At 44.1% G+C, this 21,119-nt stretch overlaps 1 protein-coding gene across 2 annotated transcripts in view; it reads right to left on the reverse strand.

Moving 5' to 3' along the window:
- Window positions 1-9,087: 9,087 nt before the first annotated feature.
- The window catches only part of ATF6 (activating transcription factor 6), a 223,053-nt gene continuing 211,021 nt past the window's right edge, over window positions 9,088-21,119 (reverse strand). For both annotated transcript variants that reach the window (XM_033199800.1, XM_033199799.1), the window contains exon 16: window positions 9,088-14,441. In XM_033199800.1, the coding sequence (XP_033055691.1) occupies window positions 14,233-14,441 (209 nt within the window). In that variant the 3' untranslated portion in view covers window positions 9,088-14,232. The remainder of the gene's footprint in view (window positions 14,442-21,119) is intronic.

The following is a 21,119-nucleotide window of genomic DNA, read 5'->3' on the forward strand; positions in this document are numbered from 1 at the left end:
AGGACTCTGAGGACACAAGGTATGTTTTGGTCACTGAAGAAGAGCAATGCTCTATGACTTCCAGAGAAACAGACTCACTTTGCAGGCTGACACCCACGTAGCTCCTCCTAGGGACCTCCTCCAGCATGACTCTCTTGAGACAGAGCTAACCAAGTTCAAGGAGCCATGTGAGCCCTCAGAGGGTTATTCAACACCGATTTCACATTGAAGTGGTACTTGAATGCAGAAAGTTGTCTACCCATCAGCTTTACTCCCACCGGGGCCCAAGAGGCCTTTGCCGGGAGGCTGCGCTGGCTCCTGTCTCTTCCCTGCCTGTGCTCAAGCTGTTCTCATCCCTGCCATGACTGGACAGGCATCCTTTCCCAGTCACCACCTGATTGACCTCTCCCCCTCCCTTAGGCCTTAACCAAAGCCCACCTCCCTCGGGAAGGCCCCAGTCCCATCCTCTCCTCCCCCTTCTTCTCCCTTGGGCCTCCGCACCTGTGTCTTAGCCTGCTTGGCATCTGGCCGCCTCCCAGCTACTCACGTCTTTGTGTGCTTTCCTCGTTAGCCTGGTTGCTGGAGGACATCTCTGTGCCCTGTCACAGCACGGCCAGGAGAGCAGAGGGGCTGAAGGGCTGATGTGGGCTGCCACCAGAGAGCTCCAGTTCTGGTCACACAGAAGGACTTCTGACCCTTCAACAGACCCTGGAACCCACCAGGGCCCAGTGGCCCCTAGGTCACCCTGCCCCTCTCTTCCAGCAGTGGAATTCCCCTCCACCCCTGAAAGACCCTGGCCCTGTGCTGACTCCCTCACCTCACAATAGCCACTTCTGTTATGGAGCGGCCATACCCTGCTGTGGCGCATTTTCAGAACAGAAAGGGCCTTCACTGGTACGCCCTTGGGGTTACGGCATTCCTGCAGAACGCACTGGCCTATTCTCTGCAGCTCTGCAGGAGACAGGACCCTTGACACCCAGGGTGAGTCCCACCCTAACTTCTCTCCTCTCTCTTGAAAGAGAAGGGCCAGTAGCTGGCGCTGACCCCAGGCTCTGTTGCCTTTCTCACTCTGAGGAAGCCAGTCCACATTTTGTTCCTCTGTGAGGCCATGCCATTGGTCAGGATGGACATGAAGCAGCGCAGAGAGAAGGGAGTTCAGTCAGGCAGTGAGGAGCGGAGGCCCCAGGCCGCTCTTCTGCAGGAAACTGCTGTCTGGAGGCATGCAAGGCGGCTCTCTGCTGTGGGGCACAAAGCATTGTCCTGCGAATCCCCAGAGCACCTGAAACCTAGCTGGCAGGACAGCCTGGGGAGAGGACAGTCAGGGAGAGAGGACAGTCTCGGGGGAGAGGACAGTCTGAGGGACAGGACAGTCTGAGGGAGAGGACAGTCCAGGGGAAGAGGACAGTCAAGGAGGAGAGGACAGGATAGTCTGAGGGAGAGGACAGTCTGAGGGAGAGGACAGTCTTGGGGGAGAGGACAGTCCAGTGTAGGAGGACAGTCCAGGGGGAGAGGAAAGTTCATGGGGAAAGGACAGTCTCGGGAGAGGACAGTCTGAGGGACAAGCCCTCTCCCCAACAGGGAAGAAGATAGTCTGGGGGAAGAGGACAGTCTGGAAGGAGAGGACAGGACAGTCTGAGGGCGAGGACAGTCCAGTGTAGGAGGACAGTCCAGGGGGAGAGGAAAGTCCATGGGGAGAGGACAGTCTTGGGGAGAGGAAAGTCTGAGGGAGAGGACAGCCTGAAGGAGAGGACACTCTGGGGGAAGAGGACAATCTGAGGGAGAGGACAGTCCAGGGGGAGAGGATAGTTCAGGGGAAAGGACAGTTTGGGACAGTTTGGGGAGGGAGGGCAGTCATGGGGGGAGGACAGTCCAGGGGGAGAGGGCAGTCCAGGGGAGGGGACAGGACAGTCTGAGGGAGAGGACATTCTGCGTGGGAGGGCAGCCGTGGGGGGAGAGGGCAGTTGTGGGGGGAGAGGACAGTCCGGGGTAGAGGACAGTCCGGGGGAGAGGACAGCCTCAGCCCAGGTGCTGAGGGGCCTGCCATGCCGCAGAAGAGTGAAACTGGCTGGTAGATACACTCAGCATCATAAAGCACTTGATGTTGACATTAGCTATGAATAAGTCCAAAAGGTTCACCTATCTTGACACTGTCGGGAAAACAGCTCCGCTGGTAGGGAGCATTGATCGCAGGCTGGGCTGGTGAGGGTTGTCATACCTGCTGCACCCTTTGCTGTCCCACTAGCCAAGATGGGACCTGCCTGCCCACTCCCAGGGCACACTGAGAAGCAGAGGGGCCATATCACGAGCTGGTATTTTGACTTTGCTGGTGGCTTGTCATAGCAGGTGGGTTATAATCACACCCCCTTGTGAGCCATCTCCTGATTTTGTACAAAGTTGGAGTCAAATCTTTCCTCTAGGAATTTAAGAACCTGTATAATTTTTCTTGGTTTTGTCTTCAAAGCTTTTTTTTTTTCCTCTGTGACTCAATATTTGGATGTCTCTCCCTGAGAGAAGCCATCAGAGTGAGATCTAAGATTCAGGCTGGTGCCAGCCTTAGAGATGGGGGAGCCGCCTCCACCCCAACAGTCACGGAGCCAGAGGCCTGCAACCGCAACTCACCTGCCCGTCCCTGGGGCACTGCCCCTCAGCTGCCATGGCAGCACAAGCCCTCTCCCCAACAGGGAGATTTCAAAGAGGGAGGGTCTGGCTTTCCAGCCACAGACCCAGAGCTCCTTTCTCTAGGAACTCTGCAAAGTCTGGAGGGGAGAGAACCTTCGGGACAGAAGGGAATGAACACATAGGCGAACTGTAGTGTCTTTTCCCTTGTCTGAGGGCTGTCGTAAGAAGGGGTGCACTCAGCCTCCCACTGGTCCAAGAGCCTGAAGTGGGGTGGCTTTGGCTGGCCAGCTGTTTGTGTGCTATTCTCTCCCTCCTGATTTACCGTTTCTTCTGTTGCTTCAGGCTTCTTCTGGGTCAGCAGTTATCCTCTTCCCCCACTCCTCACCCAACCCAAACCTTCTCTCCTTTCCTTTGCAGTTCTTTTCACGTCTTTCTGTTTCTGTTTTTCCAGTTCCCTGAGGTCTGGGAGCAGACTCTCCCTCTTGTTCTCTCTGCGCCAGGGCCTCCCTGCCAACTCCTCTCCTCTCTCCCTCTTCTCCTTCTCCCCCTCTGTCCCTCCTCTCCCAGCTCCCTCTCCTTCCAAGAATATGCCATTTCCCAAAAAGTTCCATTTTCACAGCCATGGTTATTTTCATGCATTTCCCCGTTCTAACATCGCAGAGGAATGTCTGACATCATCTCCACAAGTGAATCCAGCACTTTCCAGCCCCCACCCCTACCTCTCTCCCCTCCTTTCTTTCCCAGCTGTTTGCTAGGTTTGGACTTTCATTATCTGAACGCATTTTCTTTTTCTTGTTCCAGGGACCCTACTCCACCCTCAACCTCTAGGATGATGTCGCTCCATAAACATCAGAACTAGGCCTCGAAAGACAGTGTTCATTGGTTCCCGAGCTTTTTTGCACATTAGAATCACCTGGGGAAATGTTCACACTCCTATACCCAGGTCACACCCTGTACCAATTCAGTGAGAATGTCGGGGTGGGAGCCAGGCACCAGTATTTTTTAAAGGTCCCCAGGTGGTTTCAAAGTGTAGCAGAGTTTAAGAACCACCAAGCTAGGACTGAAGTGAAGGGGGTTCCAGCCTTTAGCCAACTCTGCCATGGAGCCTGGGGCACACACCTTGTCTTCAGAGCTGTGAAGGAGGGGCCAGGAGCATTCTCTCTGGGGTGCTCCTGCCCAGCGCTGGGGGTTCTCCCAGCCACCCAGTGAAGACCTGTTCCAGGTCCCACAGCAAAGGGTGCTGGTTCAAAGCAGGGGCTCCCAGGAGTTCAGTGCCCAGGAGAGCCATGGACTTGTGGGGGAGCAAGCAGCTGGTTCTGCCTCTCGTCCTGGATGTAGCCCCCGAGCCTGGATGGTGGCTGAGTCGACTGAGTGCATGCATCTGATTCCTTAATCAATTCTTTTTTTCTTTTTCTTTTTGCATAGGGTGCGGTAGCTAGTGCAGTGTGACAAATACCAGTCTATCATGCACATTCCTGGAAGGGCAGTGTATATTTGTGGCTTTCTAAATGCTCAATAATTCAATGAAATCCTGATTTAGCCTAAAATGCGCAAACCATCATGTCCCAAGCACACTATATCCACAGGCCTGATTCAGGCCCTTCAGCTGGGAGTGCAGCTACCCAGGGCAGCAGCAGCAGCAGGAATGGAGGTTGTGGATACTGAAGATGTAACTCCTGTGGACTTCCAAAAAGGCAGCACACACACACAATTTTTTTTTCTTTTAACGGAGACAGAGTCTAGCTAGCTCTGTCGCACAGGTTGGAGTGCAGTGGCATGATCTCGGCTCACTGCAACCTCTGCCTCCCAGGCTCATGCAATTCTCCTGCCTCAGCCTCCCAAGTAGTGGGGATTACAGGTGCGCACCACCAAGCCCGGATCATTTTTGTATTTTAGTAGAGACAGGGTTTTGCCATGTTGGCCAGGCTGGTCTCGAACTCCTGACCTCAGGTGATCCTGATATTCCCACTCACCCCAACAATAGCAGCTGGGGGAAGATTCCTCTCTGGCCGGAGTCTGGATCTTCCCATCCTCCAGCCTTGCTGACAGGGATCTACACGGGTGTTTCTCAGGCCCCTCTCAGAGTCCTCTGGGGGGCTTGCTGAAACACAGGGTACTAGGCCTAGCCTCGGAGTCTGACTCAATGGGTCTGGGATGGGGCCAGGAAAGTTGCATTTCTCACAAGTTTTGAGGTGCTGCTGCAGTCTCAGGGCCCCACTTGCAGACTTGCTGGTTTACATCCTCTTTCCAGGCCCATTTCTAATATACCACAGACTGAAGTCAGAGGAAAAAGCAATAGGATGAAATGAAAAGGGGAAGAGGAAAACTAATGATGCCTTGTCTTTTAAGGGAAGGCAGGGATCTCTGCTGTTTCCCTTGCAGTCCTGCCTCAGCATTGGGCATCGCACATCCTGCAACTTCTGTGCCCTGTGAATATCTGCATAGGGTGCGGTAGCTAGTGCGGTGTGACAAATGCCAGTCTATCATGCACACTCCTGAAAAGACAGTGTATATTTGTGGCTTTCTAAATGCTCAATAAGTCAACGAAATCCTGATTTAGCCTAAAATGCCCAAACCACCATGTCCCAAGCACACTATATCCACAGCACTACTAGAGAAAAAAAATCAAATTCAAGACATCAGTACGGTTCCTGCTCTTCTGGAGCTCACTGTCCCACAGGGATGATAAATGTTTAACCGGTAATTGCAAAGGCGATGAGAGTCAGGAAAGGAGAAGTATGAGATGCTGCTATGGCGACAAAAACAATCTTTCTATGAGTGGCCTTTTCCTTCTTTGGACTGTTTGTGCCCTGCTGACTTGTGCCGGATGATAAATCCTGGGAAGACGGAATCAGCCCCAACCATGCTGCTACTTGCAATGTGCTTCTAGTTGTGCTCCCTTAAGTGGTGACCTGTAGAGCCATTTAAAACAAGAGATTAAGTGTTTCAGCATCTTTCCTGCTCATATTGTCTAAATTAAGATGAATTTCCAGCTCCCCCAAGCTGGCGATTTGATGGAAACAGCCTAGCTGGATGTGTGGAGGTTGCTGTAATTCTGTCTTCCTAAAGGCTGCCAGGCTGAAAGGGGCAACGTGTTGATCTGATGTGAACGAGTGGCTTAGCAGAGGAGAATTCCAGCAGCACCAGGAAACCAGAGACAATATGGCGAAATGGACTGTTTGATGTCCTGGGGCCAGCAGCCAAGTGAGTGGGTGAGATCTGGGCTCATGACAAAGATGCTGGCCATGAACTTCCCACCCCCAAACTCTCCTGAGAGCAGCTTGTGTCCAACTGAACTTTCTTTTTCAGGCTGACCAGAAATCTTACCCTCACCTGGAAATGGTCTTTACTCTTCTGTGGGGACAGAAGGGTGACCACAGAGTCCAGGGAAGAGACATCGCTCGTGTCTCTAGACATGTGAAGGATATGTCAAGGATGTTGTCTAGTTCATCATCTACATGGTTTCCCACAGCTCCATGATAGATGTTGGAACTTCACACAACACTTAGAACTGGTGGCAAAGGTTTAAATTCCGGGGCCATTGCCTCTAGCCCACTATGAAGAAATGCAGCCCAAGAATCGAAGCTCCATGAGGTGCTCAGGCAATGGAGATAACCTCGGAGGCTTCAGAAGTCAAGCAGGACACCTAGGGAAGGAGCATCTGAGATGGCTTTTGAGGCTCTCTGTTCTTCCTTTGTACCCAGTTGATGTTTGCAGAAATATGGACCATACCGTAAATAATTGGCAACAGTATTTTCTGTTAGCCTGGCAAGGTCCCCCTTCTAAATGGATACAGCTTTTAGGACTGACACTGCTGCACTCAATCTTACAAGATGATCCATTTATTAATATGGTGTGTTGTATTTATTTTAAAGATATGTCCTTCACTTCTGAAACAAACCATTTCAGTTTTGAGTCTGCAGATTAGTGATCTCTTACATAAGCATCTCTATTTCATAGTCCAGCATCCACATCAGCAGTTAATTCAGCAACGAAAACTTTCTATAGAAGTAGAACTTGTAATCACAAGACAGATGGTGGATACATCCTTGGATGGAGCTGGATGCCACACTTGGGTGGGCTCTTGGGTATGAATAGAGTAGGAGAGTTGGGAGAGCCTAGGATCTTCAATTATGGAGGAACCAGCTTGTATCCACTCCACTGGGTAAACTCATCCAAGATGGAGACAAGGACTGAGGTCTAGAAGAATTGGTGCAGCAGCCCAGCATGGGCTCTGCATGCAGCCAGCATTGAGTTACGCCTTCTGAGTTACTCACAGAAAACCCTTGGGTACTGCTGGACCTTGCCTCTTAGCGACTCTCCCTCTTTCCTGAACATACTTCAACACCCTGGTTGCCCGTGTTGTGTGGCTTGGTTTCTTCCTCACTCATTTGTCTCTTTATGACTTCAAAGGATGAACCATGATGTAGCATAGTAGAAAGAATGTGGCTTTAAAACCATAACAGACTTAATTTCAAATCTCAACTCTGCTATGTGTTAGTTGTGAGATCCTGGGCAAGTTATTTAATCTCTTGTGACTATTTCTTCATCTGTAATTCACAGACATGGGTATTAATATTATTATGTCGATGATGAAGGCTTGCTGCAAAGCTCAAATGAACTAATGCTTGTAAAGTCTTAGCATGATGCCTGGAAGGTTAAGTCTTCAATAAGCATCAGCTCCTACTATGAACTGAACCAAGAGCAGGGTTCTCTTTAGGCATTTGTACAGATCACGCTGAATGAATATGATGGAGTGAAATATGCTACAGGTTTCCTATGGTGAGCAAAACATTGGAAGGGATTTAAATCTCTACCAAAATTGGACCAGTTAGGTAAATTACAGGGTAAATGCTAAAGAAGCCCTCTATTTGTGATACCATGTATTATATAACCCAAATGTCATTTGTGGTTACCCTTTGAGATTCAAAAATTGACTTGAACCATATCTCACATAGAGTGAGAAGTTCCAGGGGGACAATGCCATAAAGATTGAGGGTGGGGGGTGGGAGTTGAAGCAAGTTTTTATTGCCCTATTTCACCTGACGTCCACTGACACTTCAGTGTATGAATTATCTTGCTGTGCTGTCTTTTTCTTCACTAGTTATACCACACTGAGTCCCATCCTCAGTCTCTCACTCCCAAGGCAACAATTGATACAAAACTGTGTATCTGCTTTTACTGAAGAGTTGGGGCAATGAAGAGGATTTGCATTTCAGCATCACAGTTTGTAAAAGTCCTTTGCCCTCCTGCCACCGGGGGTCTTTTCACGACACTCCCCTCAGGGGCTTTAGTCTCCAGCCCTATTGCTTGGTCCCATTCCTTTTTTCTGCTGTCAACTCTCTACCCTCCAATCTCTGCTAACTTTCTCTGCAGAAGAGGTGATTTGAGGTTGGTCTCCTTCTAGATGGCGGGGGATGGGTGGGGGGGGTGGGAGGGTGGGTCTCATTTTCTAAATAAGTCCATTAAAGTATCTTCTGAAACAAATGTAGTTTTGCCTCTCAGAGAACCCTGATGTTATTATCATTTAGTAATTTATGTATATGGCTCCATGGGCTGACTGTGAGCTCTTTTAGGGCATGACCTTATGCCAGATCTATGTATCAGGAGGTGGAATAATACAGTGGTGAATAATTCATATAATTGGCTGGGCCCAAATATTGGGTCCACTATTTTTTATTTTTATTTTGAGATAGGGTCTCACTCTGTCGCCCAGGCGGGAGTGCAGTGGTGTGATCTCGGTTCATTGCAACCTCCACCTCCTAGGTTCAAGTGATCCTCCCACTTCAGCTCCCCATGTAGCTTGTAGCTGGGATTACAGGCACCCGCCACCATGCCTGGCTAATTTTTGTATTTTTTGTAGAGACAAGGTTTCACCATTTTGCTCGGCTGGTCTCGAACTCCTGAGCTCAAGTAATCCACCTGCCTTGGCCTCCCAGAGTGCTAGGACTATAGGCGTGAGCCACTGCACCTGGCCAGCTCCATTACTTAATAACCATCTTACAAAATAGGATGTAGAGAAGATTGAAATAAGATAATATAGTTAAACCAGTGTCAGAGGCATTCATTGGGTGTTCAGCAAATGCCTGCATTAATTACTCCTGGACGGATCCCTTGCTGTCAGTCTGCGGTGACTAGTTTCAAGTGTGGTGGCATTTGCCATTGTAAGCTAAGAAGAGGCCTTTGGTGAGGACAAGATGTGTGACTGAGTAACCCAGTTTCCTGAAGACATAGAAAGATAAAATACGGGTTTTTCGATTTTTTTTTTCCTTGATAAGACTGTAGTTTAAATATCTGGACACTTAAATAAAGGAAATTTTTACTTAATTAGGCTTGGGAGAAGAGTGGAAAATAGTTCAACAGTTTCATCTTAACAGTAACACAAGCCACAAAGCTTTTTCAGGCTTCCTTTCTCATTACTAATCCCCCAGCACTGAAGATTCATTTGGGGGCTTTTTTCTCTCTTTCTACAAACAGAATAAAGCAAGGTAAGTTTAAAAATTCTTTATTTGAATTTTAGAGAAATAACAGGTATTATATTATAAAGACTTGCTTGAAAGTATGAAATAGTCTGCTTTTATTATTTCTTTAGGTTTTGCAAACCAACATCATTATTAAGGGAGAGAATGGTACATCTCTCCTCCTCATCTTCAACACGTTCTTCAATTGGCATGGGTACAACCTGAGCAAAAAGATCCTGGTGAAATGGTATCTCTGACACTCCCTCCTCAGTTCTAACGGCTCCATGGATGAAGCCCTACTGGACTTAGACCAGCCATACTTGCCAAAGTGGTAACAGGAAACCAGTGCCTCAAAGGCTAGTAGTGCATAGTAGTTTTCATCTAAAGCTCTGTTTCCCCATCATCTCCTCTGTCCTGGTGACTGGCCTGGAAATTATGGCAAGTATGAGTTAAAATGGACCAATATACAATTGCTGTGAAAGTCAACCTGCTAATCTCTAGCTGGGATTAACATAAAGGGGATATGCCAAGCCTCCTGGTTTATTCAACTTCATTGAGAGCAAACAACACAACAGTGTTGTTTGTTGGCCTTGGCAAATGATAAACTATGATTTATTTACTCCTTAGTTACCAAGCCTAACATAATTAAAAGTATTTTAGTGTGCTAAATCCCTAATGCTTAAAGTTAGCAAACCAATATGTTGAGAATGGCATCTACTGTGTGACAGTGGCTGGCCATGACAAGGATTCATACGTAAGATCAAATTTCCTAATCAGATACCTTTGTCATTCTTCTTTGCATAAATTCGATTGCATCTAATAACACAGATATTAGAATAAACTGCCGAAAGTCCTAGTCTTACCCAAAATAAACTGTTTTAAGCTTAGTCATTAAAAAGATAAGAACATAACACACTTTACTTTCTTTTTCTTAGGTAGGAGAAAACTGCTTTTCTTTTACAAGCATAGTTCCTTTCGGATTCTGGCAACATCTTTTTGGATAGTCCAGTATGGTTTCCTAGAAAATTAAAAATCAATCCCAGTCCCTGTGGGTGGAAGGAAATGGGAATATTCACTTCCAAATGTTATTAGGGGTGGGAATGAACATTTCTTATATTTCATTCTCTATCTTTTAGGCTTTATTCTTGTTTTTAAAAGTTATAATTGGTATTCATATTAGCAGCAACAATCCTTATTTCTGTAAGTTAGAACGACTCAAGACTGATGAAAATAACATTTTTGGTAAGGAATATGGAGTCCACAGATGGTAATAAGTGTCTATCAATTTTGGCAATTAACAATCTTATTTAAGAGGTTAATCGGCATGAAATAGCCAATAGTTAATTGGTATGAAATAGCAAATAGCCAATGAAAAGATCTCAGTCAGCTGAAGGAAGCTGAGTCAGCCCATCAGTATGCAGTGGAAAGAGGGCTTTCATGGCTGGAGAATTTCCCATGACTTCAGAGTGAAAGGGGGCATCGGATCAGGCTCTAGCTCTTCAGGCTGTGAAAGCAAAAGTGGTTACTTCTAATATGTTGTTGAAAGTGAAAGTCACTTGGAAACTTTGCAATGTGTTAGAAAGTCAAATACAATTACAAGTTTTTCCTGTAATACATTTCTGTCAAGTTTCACAACCTGAGCTTAGTAAAATGGCAAGAGTCAAAAAATAGTAGCAAAGTGGCAAAGAGCTTGAGAGTTTTCCAGTTTTAACGATGTTAAATGCTGCCACGGCAGTCTCACCAGCATCTTGCTGCGGTGACTACCGGGGAATACACACTGGGGAGGAAGGTTCAGGCCAAGAGGATTTAATCAGGATGATGTCTCTTTAAAAAATGATTTGAAAAATCAATTTGAATCCCAAGTTCCTTGTCTGTTTCTAAATTTACTTGGAACGCGTAAGAATGACTCACCTAACATTGCTTTCAAATACCTCCATGTCTACTTCTTACTGGCAAGAAATGGCAAAGAAATGCCAGTTTTGTGCTGGAACTTGTAGTCATTTTTTTTGTTTTTAAATTAGATGATGCTCTGAGTTTTATAATTATGGTCTGAGTTTTATAATTATGGGGGATTTTTTACTTGTGAAAACGTAAATCCCACCCAAAACTCAATGTGAAATTTCTATACTACAAGCATGGCAAACAACAGATATGTTTCAAGGTTGATCCTTTCACATTAACTCCTAACTTTGGAGTTAGTTTACACTAACACTCTAACAAAGCTGTGTCCCTGTACTGCTGGACATAAGTCAACCCCAAAGGGACAAGCTCCTAACATCTGACTCAGTAGTTAACATGAGGAAACATCCACTTACTTCCATTAAGCCTTAAAAATTTGGGACTTGCAGAAAGACTGTTCCCATCAGCCTCCACCATTACTTCTCAAGACTGTATTATTGTCAGCTCAAAGAGCACAAAATCATCTAATAACAGGAGGGCCTGCCTCCTCCATGAGTTTATCTAATTGTCTCATAAGCTTGCAAAATCCCATTTAAAATTTAATAAATAAAAAAATACACATATTACCCACAATTTCTGGCTGCAACCCCCAAAAGGCAATCCCACCACAAAAAAAAAATAATAATAATAATCTGGCATGGCAACTTCTTATTTCCTAAGGGGCCTTGTGCATACAAACATTAAAATAAAAATGACAATTGTGCCTAGGGATTCATTATAGCTTTGCCAGCAATTTAAAAAGTAGACTACTTCTTTGCATTTGTCAATTTCCTTTCACTCATTTCCTGAAACTCTACCCTTAGGAGAATCCTGTTCCCTCATCTCAAAGATCCATTCAAGAACAGGCAATGACAAAGAGCAGAAGGGATAGTGAGACAGAAAAGAAGGCAAAGCTCCCAGGCTGCTCTGGGCGGCACCTCACAGGCACCCCTAGTTCTGTGGCAGGGCTGCCGGTCTGCTACCACCTTCCTGCTCTTCAGTGGAGACTCCCTCCCAACCGCTACCCAAAGACAGGGACTAACATTGGTGAATACGACATAACCAAAATCTTCCATCTGAGGAGTTGGTAAAATGATCACAGAAAAAGCTGGGAATTGAGAGATGAAGTAAAAGTGAAGCACTAAGAACAAGAAGGCCATGAGATAGGTCCTTCTCCTGTGATTCTATGTCATGGAGAGGAGGGAAACTCTATTTATAACCACCCCACACAAACCAGGTTTACACTGACCATGATAACGTATGACAGTTCCAGCAGATGAGCAGCTTGGGGATGACTACGTTGCCACTGTCTACTAGCCATGGTCACAGCCTCTGGTGTGGTTAATTCATATTACAGTAATGGGAAGGGGCAGGGTCAGGAGAAATATCCCACGATAAGACTGCCCAGTCACCTGAAGGTCTTCTGGGCATTTGCCTTATATTCCTTGGCACCCATTAGAAGAATGGTCCCCAGGGAAAATGGTTCTTGTCTGAAAATCACCCAGGATAGCCAAATCTAAGGGAAGTGCTGCACTGACTTAAAAAAGTTTGTAATGTGCAAAAAGAGGAAGGTTAATTAGCACTTTTCAAACTCCAGAATCCCAGGTAATACAACAATAAAGCCCTCCTTTTCCCTGCTCACAAAAGTTGAACTGATTTCCTTGGAAAGCATTTAACTAGCTTGGACAAAGAAGCACCAGTCCAGAGAGCTAGAAGTGCTGATGGTTCTTTAAAATTATTTAGGAGCCAGGCCTAATTTCACAGGCAGAAAACTAGCTAACTATGTATAATCCTTGAGAGGTTGCTATAATTTCTCTTTCCCTTTCTTGCAAGCAAGAAGAGAAACTGATTGCTATAGTGTGGAACAAGAATAAATCTGACAAAGGCAAGTCAATGGGGGTAAGAAACAGTGTTTGTAGATGAGTTACATCAAAAAATGGAAAAGTTTTGTAGGAGAGGGAGGAAGACTCACTTTAGAAACTGAAGGCAGAACATTAGAGAGGACATCACTGTCTCAGATCCATTTCTATGAATTTATCAAATGAAACATAATTGTCTACTATGGTAAAAAAAAGAGGCATAGTACAGTAAAAATGAACACAACTTTTTTTTTTTTTAGCCATGGGAGAACAAAAGATTTAATTCCTTCACTGTCTTTTCATTTGAGAAACTGAAAATCGTTGCCATATTATGGGATGCATTCCCTCAGCAAGAATCCACATTCAGTAATCAGGATTATTTTAAGGAGCAAATACTTGTCAATTCTCCAGTGAAAAAGCTTTTGTCTTGTTTAAAGTTACTTCCATGTTCCTCAGCTGATTTTGGTATAATTTCAATAGAAGAATGAATAAAAATGAAAGCTTTGTCCTGTGGTCCATGAGGACCTATACCAGATTAGTAAAGAGAAAATATAAGTATGTGTGCTGATACTTGGTGGCCTAGAGTCCTCAAAATAAACAATAGCTGTGGCTTTAATCTCATACTGCAATCACATCGAACTTTCCATCTTTTAAACATGTGTATTAATGGAGCTATCTCCTCTCTTCAAACCCCACCACTGGCCCTTCCCTTACCCTTCTATTTTCTCAAATTTGTACACACTCCTTGACCCACTTTGTTTAGGTGTGAGCCACAAATCCTAAGTAAAGATAAACTTTACCAACTGGGAGTTTTTCCTTTAGAAAGCTCCAAATTGTTTTGACTGTTTTTGGAGTGTTTTTGGCCGTTTTGGTTTTGAAATGTGTTTTCTCAAATAAGCACAATATCCAGAATGAGTTTGCATTAAATGAATGAAAAATCGAATCAGTGGAAACCATTTGAACATGCATGTGCGGCATAGCTTTAAATAAAATTCACTTTATGAATCAATAAGTGAAATGGCAAGGTGGATATTATTTGAAAGAAGATGACTGTTTAAACACAAAACCAACACAGAGGGAAGAGAGGTTCAGAAAGGTACAGAAAAAAAATCTACACCAGGTAACACCGGAGGATGCAGGGCTACATTTGCCACTGAAGAAACATTGTTCTCTTGCGTCTGAATTCCAGTGCTTTCCAAATAGATGGGTAGATGATGAAAAATGGAGCAGCTTCTTTTATTTCTTCTTCTTTCCTCCTTGAATTCTAGTACAAGAGAGTTCTCTGCCTGCCACCAAGGCAGAAAGCAGCATTTCGCTCACCTGCTCTTCAGTCTGGCAGGGTCCCACGCTCAGTTTTCCAGCATAGCTGCAGGGTACTATTGTAATGACTCAGGGATGGTGCTGACAGCGTGGGCTGCCTCTGTGGCTGCAGGAGGGGAGCCAAAGAAGGTGTTGGTTTGATTCCTCTGCTGATCTCGGAGGTAAGGAGGAACTGATGAGCTTTTGATGTGGAGGATCCTGGTGTCCATCACCTGACAGTCAATCTGCATCATCACTTCGTAGTCCTGCCCATTGATCACATTCTCTGCAGACAGGAATACACACAAAGAATAAATATTCAATAGAATGTGCATCTCTGCCATAAGCTTCAGCCCCAGAGAGAAATGTGTTTCAAGCATGTGAACTGTCAATAAACTTTCAAGGGTACAAAGGGACTCTCAGTCACTAAGCAGAGCTACAGGTGGGCGGGGTGCCAGGATGGCCTGTCCTCTCCCAATTCTAGCTCCCAAACAACCTCCATTGACTAAACAAGGGCTAAAGCAACTGCCAGGGTTAATAACGCCACAGAGCATCTGTCCACAGACATCGTATATCTTGCATGCTTTCCATGCAGTGTATTACTCTGGTTAGAGCAACTGGAACAGAAGGGGTTTTTAGTGGGGATTAAAGAGAATTCCTAAGTCCTCTTTCCTGCCTTCAACAATGGGAAGAAACAACTGTCAAAAGGATCAGCATTCCATGCGAATGGTAAGGAGATACTGGCCAAGTGTGCTTAGCTCCTATTCATCAGTAATATTTCTGACTTCATTAAGACACTTCCAAATACGAATGTAAAGGTTTGCCATTAGAAGCGCAAGGTACAGTGAAAACTGACAAGTTATAGACATCTGACAATTATGCTCTTTTCCAGAGATCACTTCTCTTCCATATTGAGGAGATCTTTATTTCCAGAGTTCCTGATTCCAGGCACAAAGTGTCAAGTACAATTTCAACATGGAATTAAAGGGAGTCTCTAGAACTTGCAGGTAAGCTAGAGCGTATGTGCAGAGGGAACGGGAAAACCATGCGGAGTCATGCTTTCTACATAAGGGGCAACCCATTATCATGAGTTTAAATACACACACAGACTATATTCCACTCCTACTTCCTACGAGGATAAAAGCTCTTGATTTTAGGGAGAGGACTAAATTACTCCCTGATTTGTAATTCTGGGTGGTCATTTTCCAACTTGTAGTCAATGAAACTTAGACATAAAACTGATGAGAAAATTATAAATAATATTTTTCAAGCCCAGCTGAATAATCACAGCAATACAGTAAAAAGATGTGTGAACATGGAAGAATTCTGAGTAGGTAACAAGGCATCTGAGTTTGGCATTTTCATCCATGAATCCAGAGCAGGGTGTGGGGCTGGGGAAGAACTGCTGGTGACAGCCTCATTCTGTACTGCCTTTCTACGAAGATGACACACAGCCAACCAATGATTTTTAAAATTAAATGTTTGGCTTTTTCAAGACAAAGAATTGAATTTAAATGTAGAATTATTTCGATTCTACTTTTTTTTTTTTTTTTTAATTTTAACTTTGACACTGAGCATGCCAAGCATTACAAATCTGGAGGAAGAAAATCCAAAGTCTGACATTTGATCTTCAGATTCCATTGTTATGTACGGGACAACTATGCTATGGAGCTTGTCACTTAGGGAGCTAAAACAGGATTTTGGAGATCATCTAGTCCAGGGTGTCCTAAATTTGGGTCTAATTTATAGACTTCAGGGAGCCTGTAAGTTCCCTGAAATCGTATGCAAAGTTTTGTGTGTGCATGTTTTTGGAGAGACGGGCCATCAGATTCTGAATGGGGTCTGTGACCCCCAAAAGTTAAAAATTACTAGACAGTTCTAATCTACCAATTCTAAGTGCCTTGAGCAGATGATATATTCTATTTTGAATCCAACAGAATACATAATTCCTCCACTTCTGTTGGTCACTCATTTGTTCCAATGTTTAAAATAGTCTTCATTGATGATAAATTTCCCATTACCAGTCTTGAAAATCTCTTCCATTATAGTTGAAGTTAATTTCCTTCTTTCCCAGACTCAGCAGGGATGAAGAACAGCTGGTTGCTGCTATGTATTAACTAACCCTACCTATTCTTTAAGACCACTGTTATGGAAGCTTAACTCCAATTTCACAAGTACAGCTGCTTTGCAATGGCTATTACTTATCTTTACAGAAATAAATTTGAAAGTCTGTAAGTTAGCCAATGTTTCTCATCACAGTGTTTTCCAAAAAGTAGGAGATGAAAGAAAGAAATCTTGTTAATGTGCTTGGAGTCATTTCATTTAGAACACGTGACTAAGTTCAGATTTCAAGGCGCCACACCAGTCATTTCCTTTTGGAACCATAGTCCCTCTCTCCCCATTTTAGAAAAACTGAAGGGCTGTGTGTGTGTGTGTGTGTGTGTGTGTGTGTGTATGCGCATGCACTGTGGAAGACCAAATAATGGAAAACACATGTATCAGAGACATGCAATACACATTACTAATTTTTACTGGTTTCCTGGATTAACTCAGAATCCAGATGACAGTTTAAGGTCAAGACTAGGTTCTCTAATACAGCCCAAACCACCTGCAGAAGTCATTAGAGCCCATGTGCCTGTTATAGTTTAAACTGATAACTGGGGTTTTTAAAAGCTTTAAATATGAAGAAGAGATGGAAAACCTGGGAATATAAGCTCAGATGCTTTGAGGAACATGTAAAGCTGTGATCTGATTCCAAGACTCAGGAGTTCCTAGCCATGGTTGGAATGGCATTGTCATCTTAAGCCCAACCAGAAGGAGACTCAGGCTAGGTTTGGTCTAGGTGGCTTTAAAATGGGATCTCTTCCTCATACTCTTCTTCTGAAGGTAACAAATTCTGGACCAAGCAAACTATCAGCATTGCTAGAAGACGACTCTACCAGATAGCATGTGAATGCCTGAAGCTGAAGTCAGGAAGCTCCTTGACAAGTTGGATAGCTCAGCGTTTCAGGTAACATGCCATTAGGAGTCCCAACATAGCCACACCTCTATAAAGGATAAAGGAGTCACAGCAACATTCTCTGGTCTACTCTATGAGACATTATGAAAGGTTCTTTGGGTGGCTTAGTACTAACACCCTTGGACAGTTAGTGAGGCAATCTCATCATTACTGATGAGGCTCTAATGATTTTAATTCAAGGAGGACACAATTTTAACAAAATTAAAGGAGGGCCACCAGCTCATGGTAACTCACGGTCTTCGCACGTCCCTCCCCTGGGTGGCTGGGCATCTGTTTATACAGTACGCACCCAGGAGCAGCAGAGAGCCCCCGAAACTCCTCTTAATTGTGGCAGATGAAGCTCCTGCTACCCTTTACTTTAAGGCTTTGAGTTCCGGCCACCCCTGGGAAGAAAGGCACCTTTAATCATTGCCTACAACTTGCCCATCAGTGTGAATAAAAACTATCAGATCAAGTTTTAACTGCGGAAACAGAGAAGACTCTGGCTTAGATGGGAAGAAAAGGAAGGTCTCCTGAAGGAAAACACAGGCAGGGATGTGAAACACTGAGAATGGACCACACACTTTCATTAAGGACCAGGTCTTCACTGCTAATATGCAGGGCTCTAGTAAAGAGAAAGCAGTAAACTCATGGGTTTTATGACAAAACAGAACATGGTCAACATTAGATCAGGGAATTGTGAGAGCTGAGTTATGTGCAAAGACTGATGAACCATTTTTGTAAATGTATACTTAATGAAGAAAGACCATGACTTATTTAGGAAAAATAGAACCAAATGGAATAGTACTGGAGTGAAAACGTTAAAGGTTCACTCTTCCATCAGCACACATTTGGGCACTGCACAAATGGTTCAAATCTTATGTTCTGGGCTTTCTGAGTAAACAAGAATGAGATAAACACTGAACTGAGTCAGGAAAAGGGTATAAAATATGATTAATTCAAATTCAAAATTAATCAGGCAAATAAAAAGGAAAGAGCTAAATGGCTTCAAACATGAGCAGTAAACTATGATTCTGAATGCCCAGAAGGGTTGGAGAAGCCAGAAAAAGTGTCTGGACATTGGAGGTGGAAAAACTCTAGGCAATGTGGAATTTCGAACAACCTGTTAACATGCAATAACTGAATTAAGCATGGCCTGCCAAGAGACTGTTAGCTGGGAGATGACTAACACACAAGCCAGAACCTTGACCATAAACAATTAAATATCTAAAAATTTTACACAAAGTTTAATATTAAAAAGTGGTAAGACTTCACCAGTACTTTGCAAAGAAGCATAAATAATGAGATTTCTATTTAGAATCAAACACTAATCCTAAAAAGAGGTACCCTTCTCTGTGTAAAGTAGGCTGGTGACAGGTAGTGCTGCTGAATATGGGCCCGAATCTCCTGGGGTGTGGGATATGCATGTGTGGGGCATGGAAGGTAAATAAATATCCACTCACGCATGGACCATGACAGACACCTTCAAAAAAAAAAAAAGAAAGAAAGAAAGAAAGGAAGGAAGGAAGGAAGGAAGGAAGGAAGGAAGGAAAAACAAGGGAGGTGGCAATACAATGAACAAGGAAATGGCAGAATGCCATGTTTTTACTGTGGTTTCTAAGAACTTCCCTAAGTTAACTCTACTATGCCATTCTTTTTTTTTTTTTTTGAGACGGAGTCTCGTTGTCTCCCAGGCTGGAGTGCAGTGGCACGATTTTGGCTCACTGCAAGCTCCGCCTCCCAGGTTCACGCCACTCTCCTGCCTCAGCCTCCCAAGTAGCTGGGACTACAGGCACCCACCACCATGCCCGGCTAATTTTTTGTATTTTTAGTAGAGACAGGGTTTCACCATGTTAACCAGGTCTCGATCTCCTGACCTCACGATCTACCCACCTCGGCCTCCCAAAGTGCTGGGATTACAGGCGTGAGCCACCGCGCCCGGCCTGCCATTCTTACCTCTAATTTTCAATCTGAGTCCTGGTTTTGACCATCCCTACACACCATGCACTGCATTTCTGTTAGTATTTTTTTCCTCTGCTTGGCAAACAAACAAACCCCCTCCTTTCCTGCTCTTTTCTGCCCAGTCTAGTTTTCTACTTAGTTCAATTCTATTAATTCTCTGAGGCCCACTTCTTCTTAGAAACCTTCCATGGGAACTCCAATATTGATCTTTTCCCTTATAACCAATTTATAAATGTTCCATTTAATTGAATAATGTTAAACGACTTTTAGAAATGAGGTTTGGCTCCCTTAAGAAGTGGCTGGCAAAAATTGAGGTGGGGTGAAATTGAAGCTGGTAGGAGAGGGTGGTAAAACTAGAGCCCCTCACTCATAAGTGGGAAGAACGCTGAGTGAGTAACAGTCAAACTGCAGATGGGGTAAGTGCTTCCAAACTGAAGAATCTTTCTGGAGGCTTAAGGGAAAATACATGCATGGGGCAAAGAGCTTCTAGCCACCACCATGTATTCCTTTTGGTGAAATAAATTAAAAACAGTTCCTCTGACAGGAGATGTAGGATGGGAAGTGTCCAAAGGCAGGGAGAGGAAAAAAGAGATAGCACAAGTTCAACTGTGACAGAGCAGAATTTGTTCACTGTGATAAGGGTATTGTGGACACTGGGCAATGAGGATTCAGATAAGGAGAGCTTGTCTAGTTAGATGATCTATAATCATGTCACAGAACAAATGTATGGGCCTCACTAGAACAGTGTATGTAAAAACCACCAACCTTCCAGGGCACTCTAAGTGGTCATGATGATTGAAGGGTATTACTAAAATTTAGTGAGCAGGGGCCAGGGCTGCTGGTTGTTCTGTGACACACAGGGATAGTCCCATATGACAACTGTCTTGTATCTCATATAATTCATGCAGGTTAAAAAGAAATTTGATTATTACCAAATTAGTCTAGAAGCTCACTGTTTTACAATTAAATATAAAGTACTTTTACATGGGTTTAATATACCCTCAATTTCCAGGAATGAAACTACTGAATAATAATTTACTTAAGAAACATTAGTGTTTCTGTGTGCTAAACACTGCTCATCTAATTCTTGTAACAAGCTCCTAAATGAGGAAGAATTATTATTATTCCTATTTTGTAGATGGGGAAATGAAACATGGAGACATCATGTGACTAGCCTCTCAGCTGGCAAATGGCTGGAGAGATTCAAACCTAAGCAGTATGGCTTCAGAATCCATTCTCACCACCATTCCACTTTTCTGGGAGTATTGTTTTTGTCTGAATTCAATCAAGAATTGTGTATCATTTCAGAAAATCACATCACCTATGGTCAAAGACGCTCTTGATATCTGGGTCACCATCAAGAACACCTGGATCAGTCCATATTTGTTACATTCACAGTGACAGTGCAGATCAGTGTAAACATCTGACTTGTTCACTGTCTCCTAATGCAATAGAAGCATTATGATATATTATATATATGTATATATATAATGCCTGAACATTAAATATTCATTAATTCAATAAACATTTAGTGAATTCCTACCACATGACAGGCACTGGGGGACACAGTAGTGAACAAAACAGAAAAAAAAAATCCTGTCCTCAGGGAGCTTAATTCTTATAAAACAAAGAGAGTGAGAGGGTGGATATACAAAATAAAGAAAATCAGTTAAGTGTGGAGAATGATGAATAAGTGTTATGGGGGAAAAAAAGCATGGAAGGTGATTAGGGAGTGAGTATGGAGAGTAGCTTGCAGTTTTAAGTGCGGGGACCAGGGGAGGTCTCTCTGGGAAGGTGACCTCTAAAGACCCAAGGAGGCAAAGGGAGAAGAGTTGCACACACAGGTCTGAGTTTTCAGGAGGACATTTTAGTGGAGAGGACTGGCAAGCAGTAAGAAATTGGGGTGAGGACTGATACTCTGCAGAGAAAACAGGGCTAGAACCTGTAGGTTTGGGAGTTATCTGTAGAAAAGAGATAGATGGAACCCTGGGGCCATAGGGTATT

This window comes from Trachypithecus francoisi, unplaced genomic scaffold (assembly GCF_009764315.1).
Source record: "Trachypithecus francoisi isolate TF-2019V2 unplaced genomic scaffold, Tfra_2.0 Lachesis_group5, whole genome shotgun sequence".
Classification (NCBI taxonomy): domain Eukaryota; kingdom Metazoa; phylum Chordata; class Mammalia; order Primates; family Cercopithecidae; genus Trachypithecus; species Trachypithecus francoisi.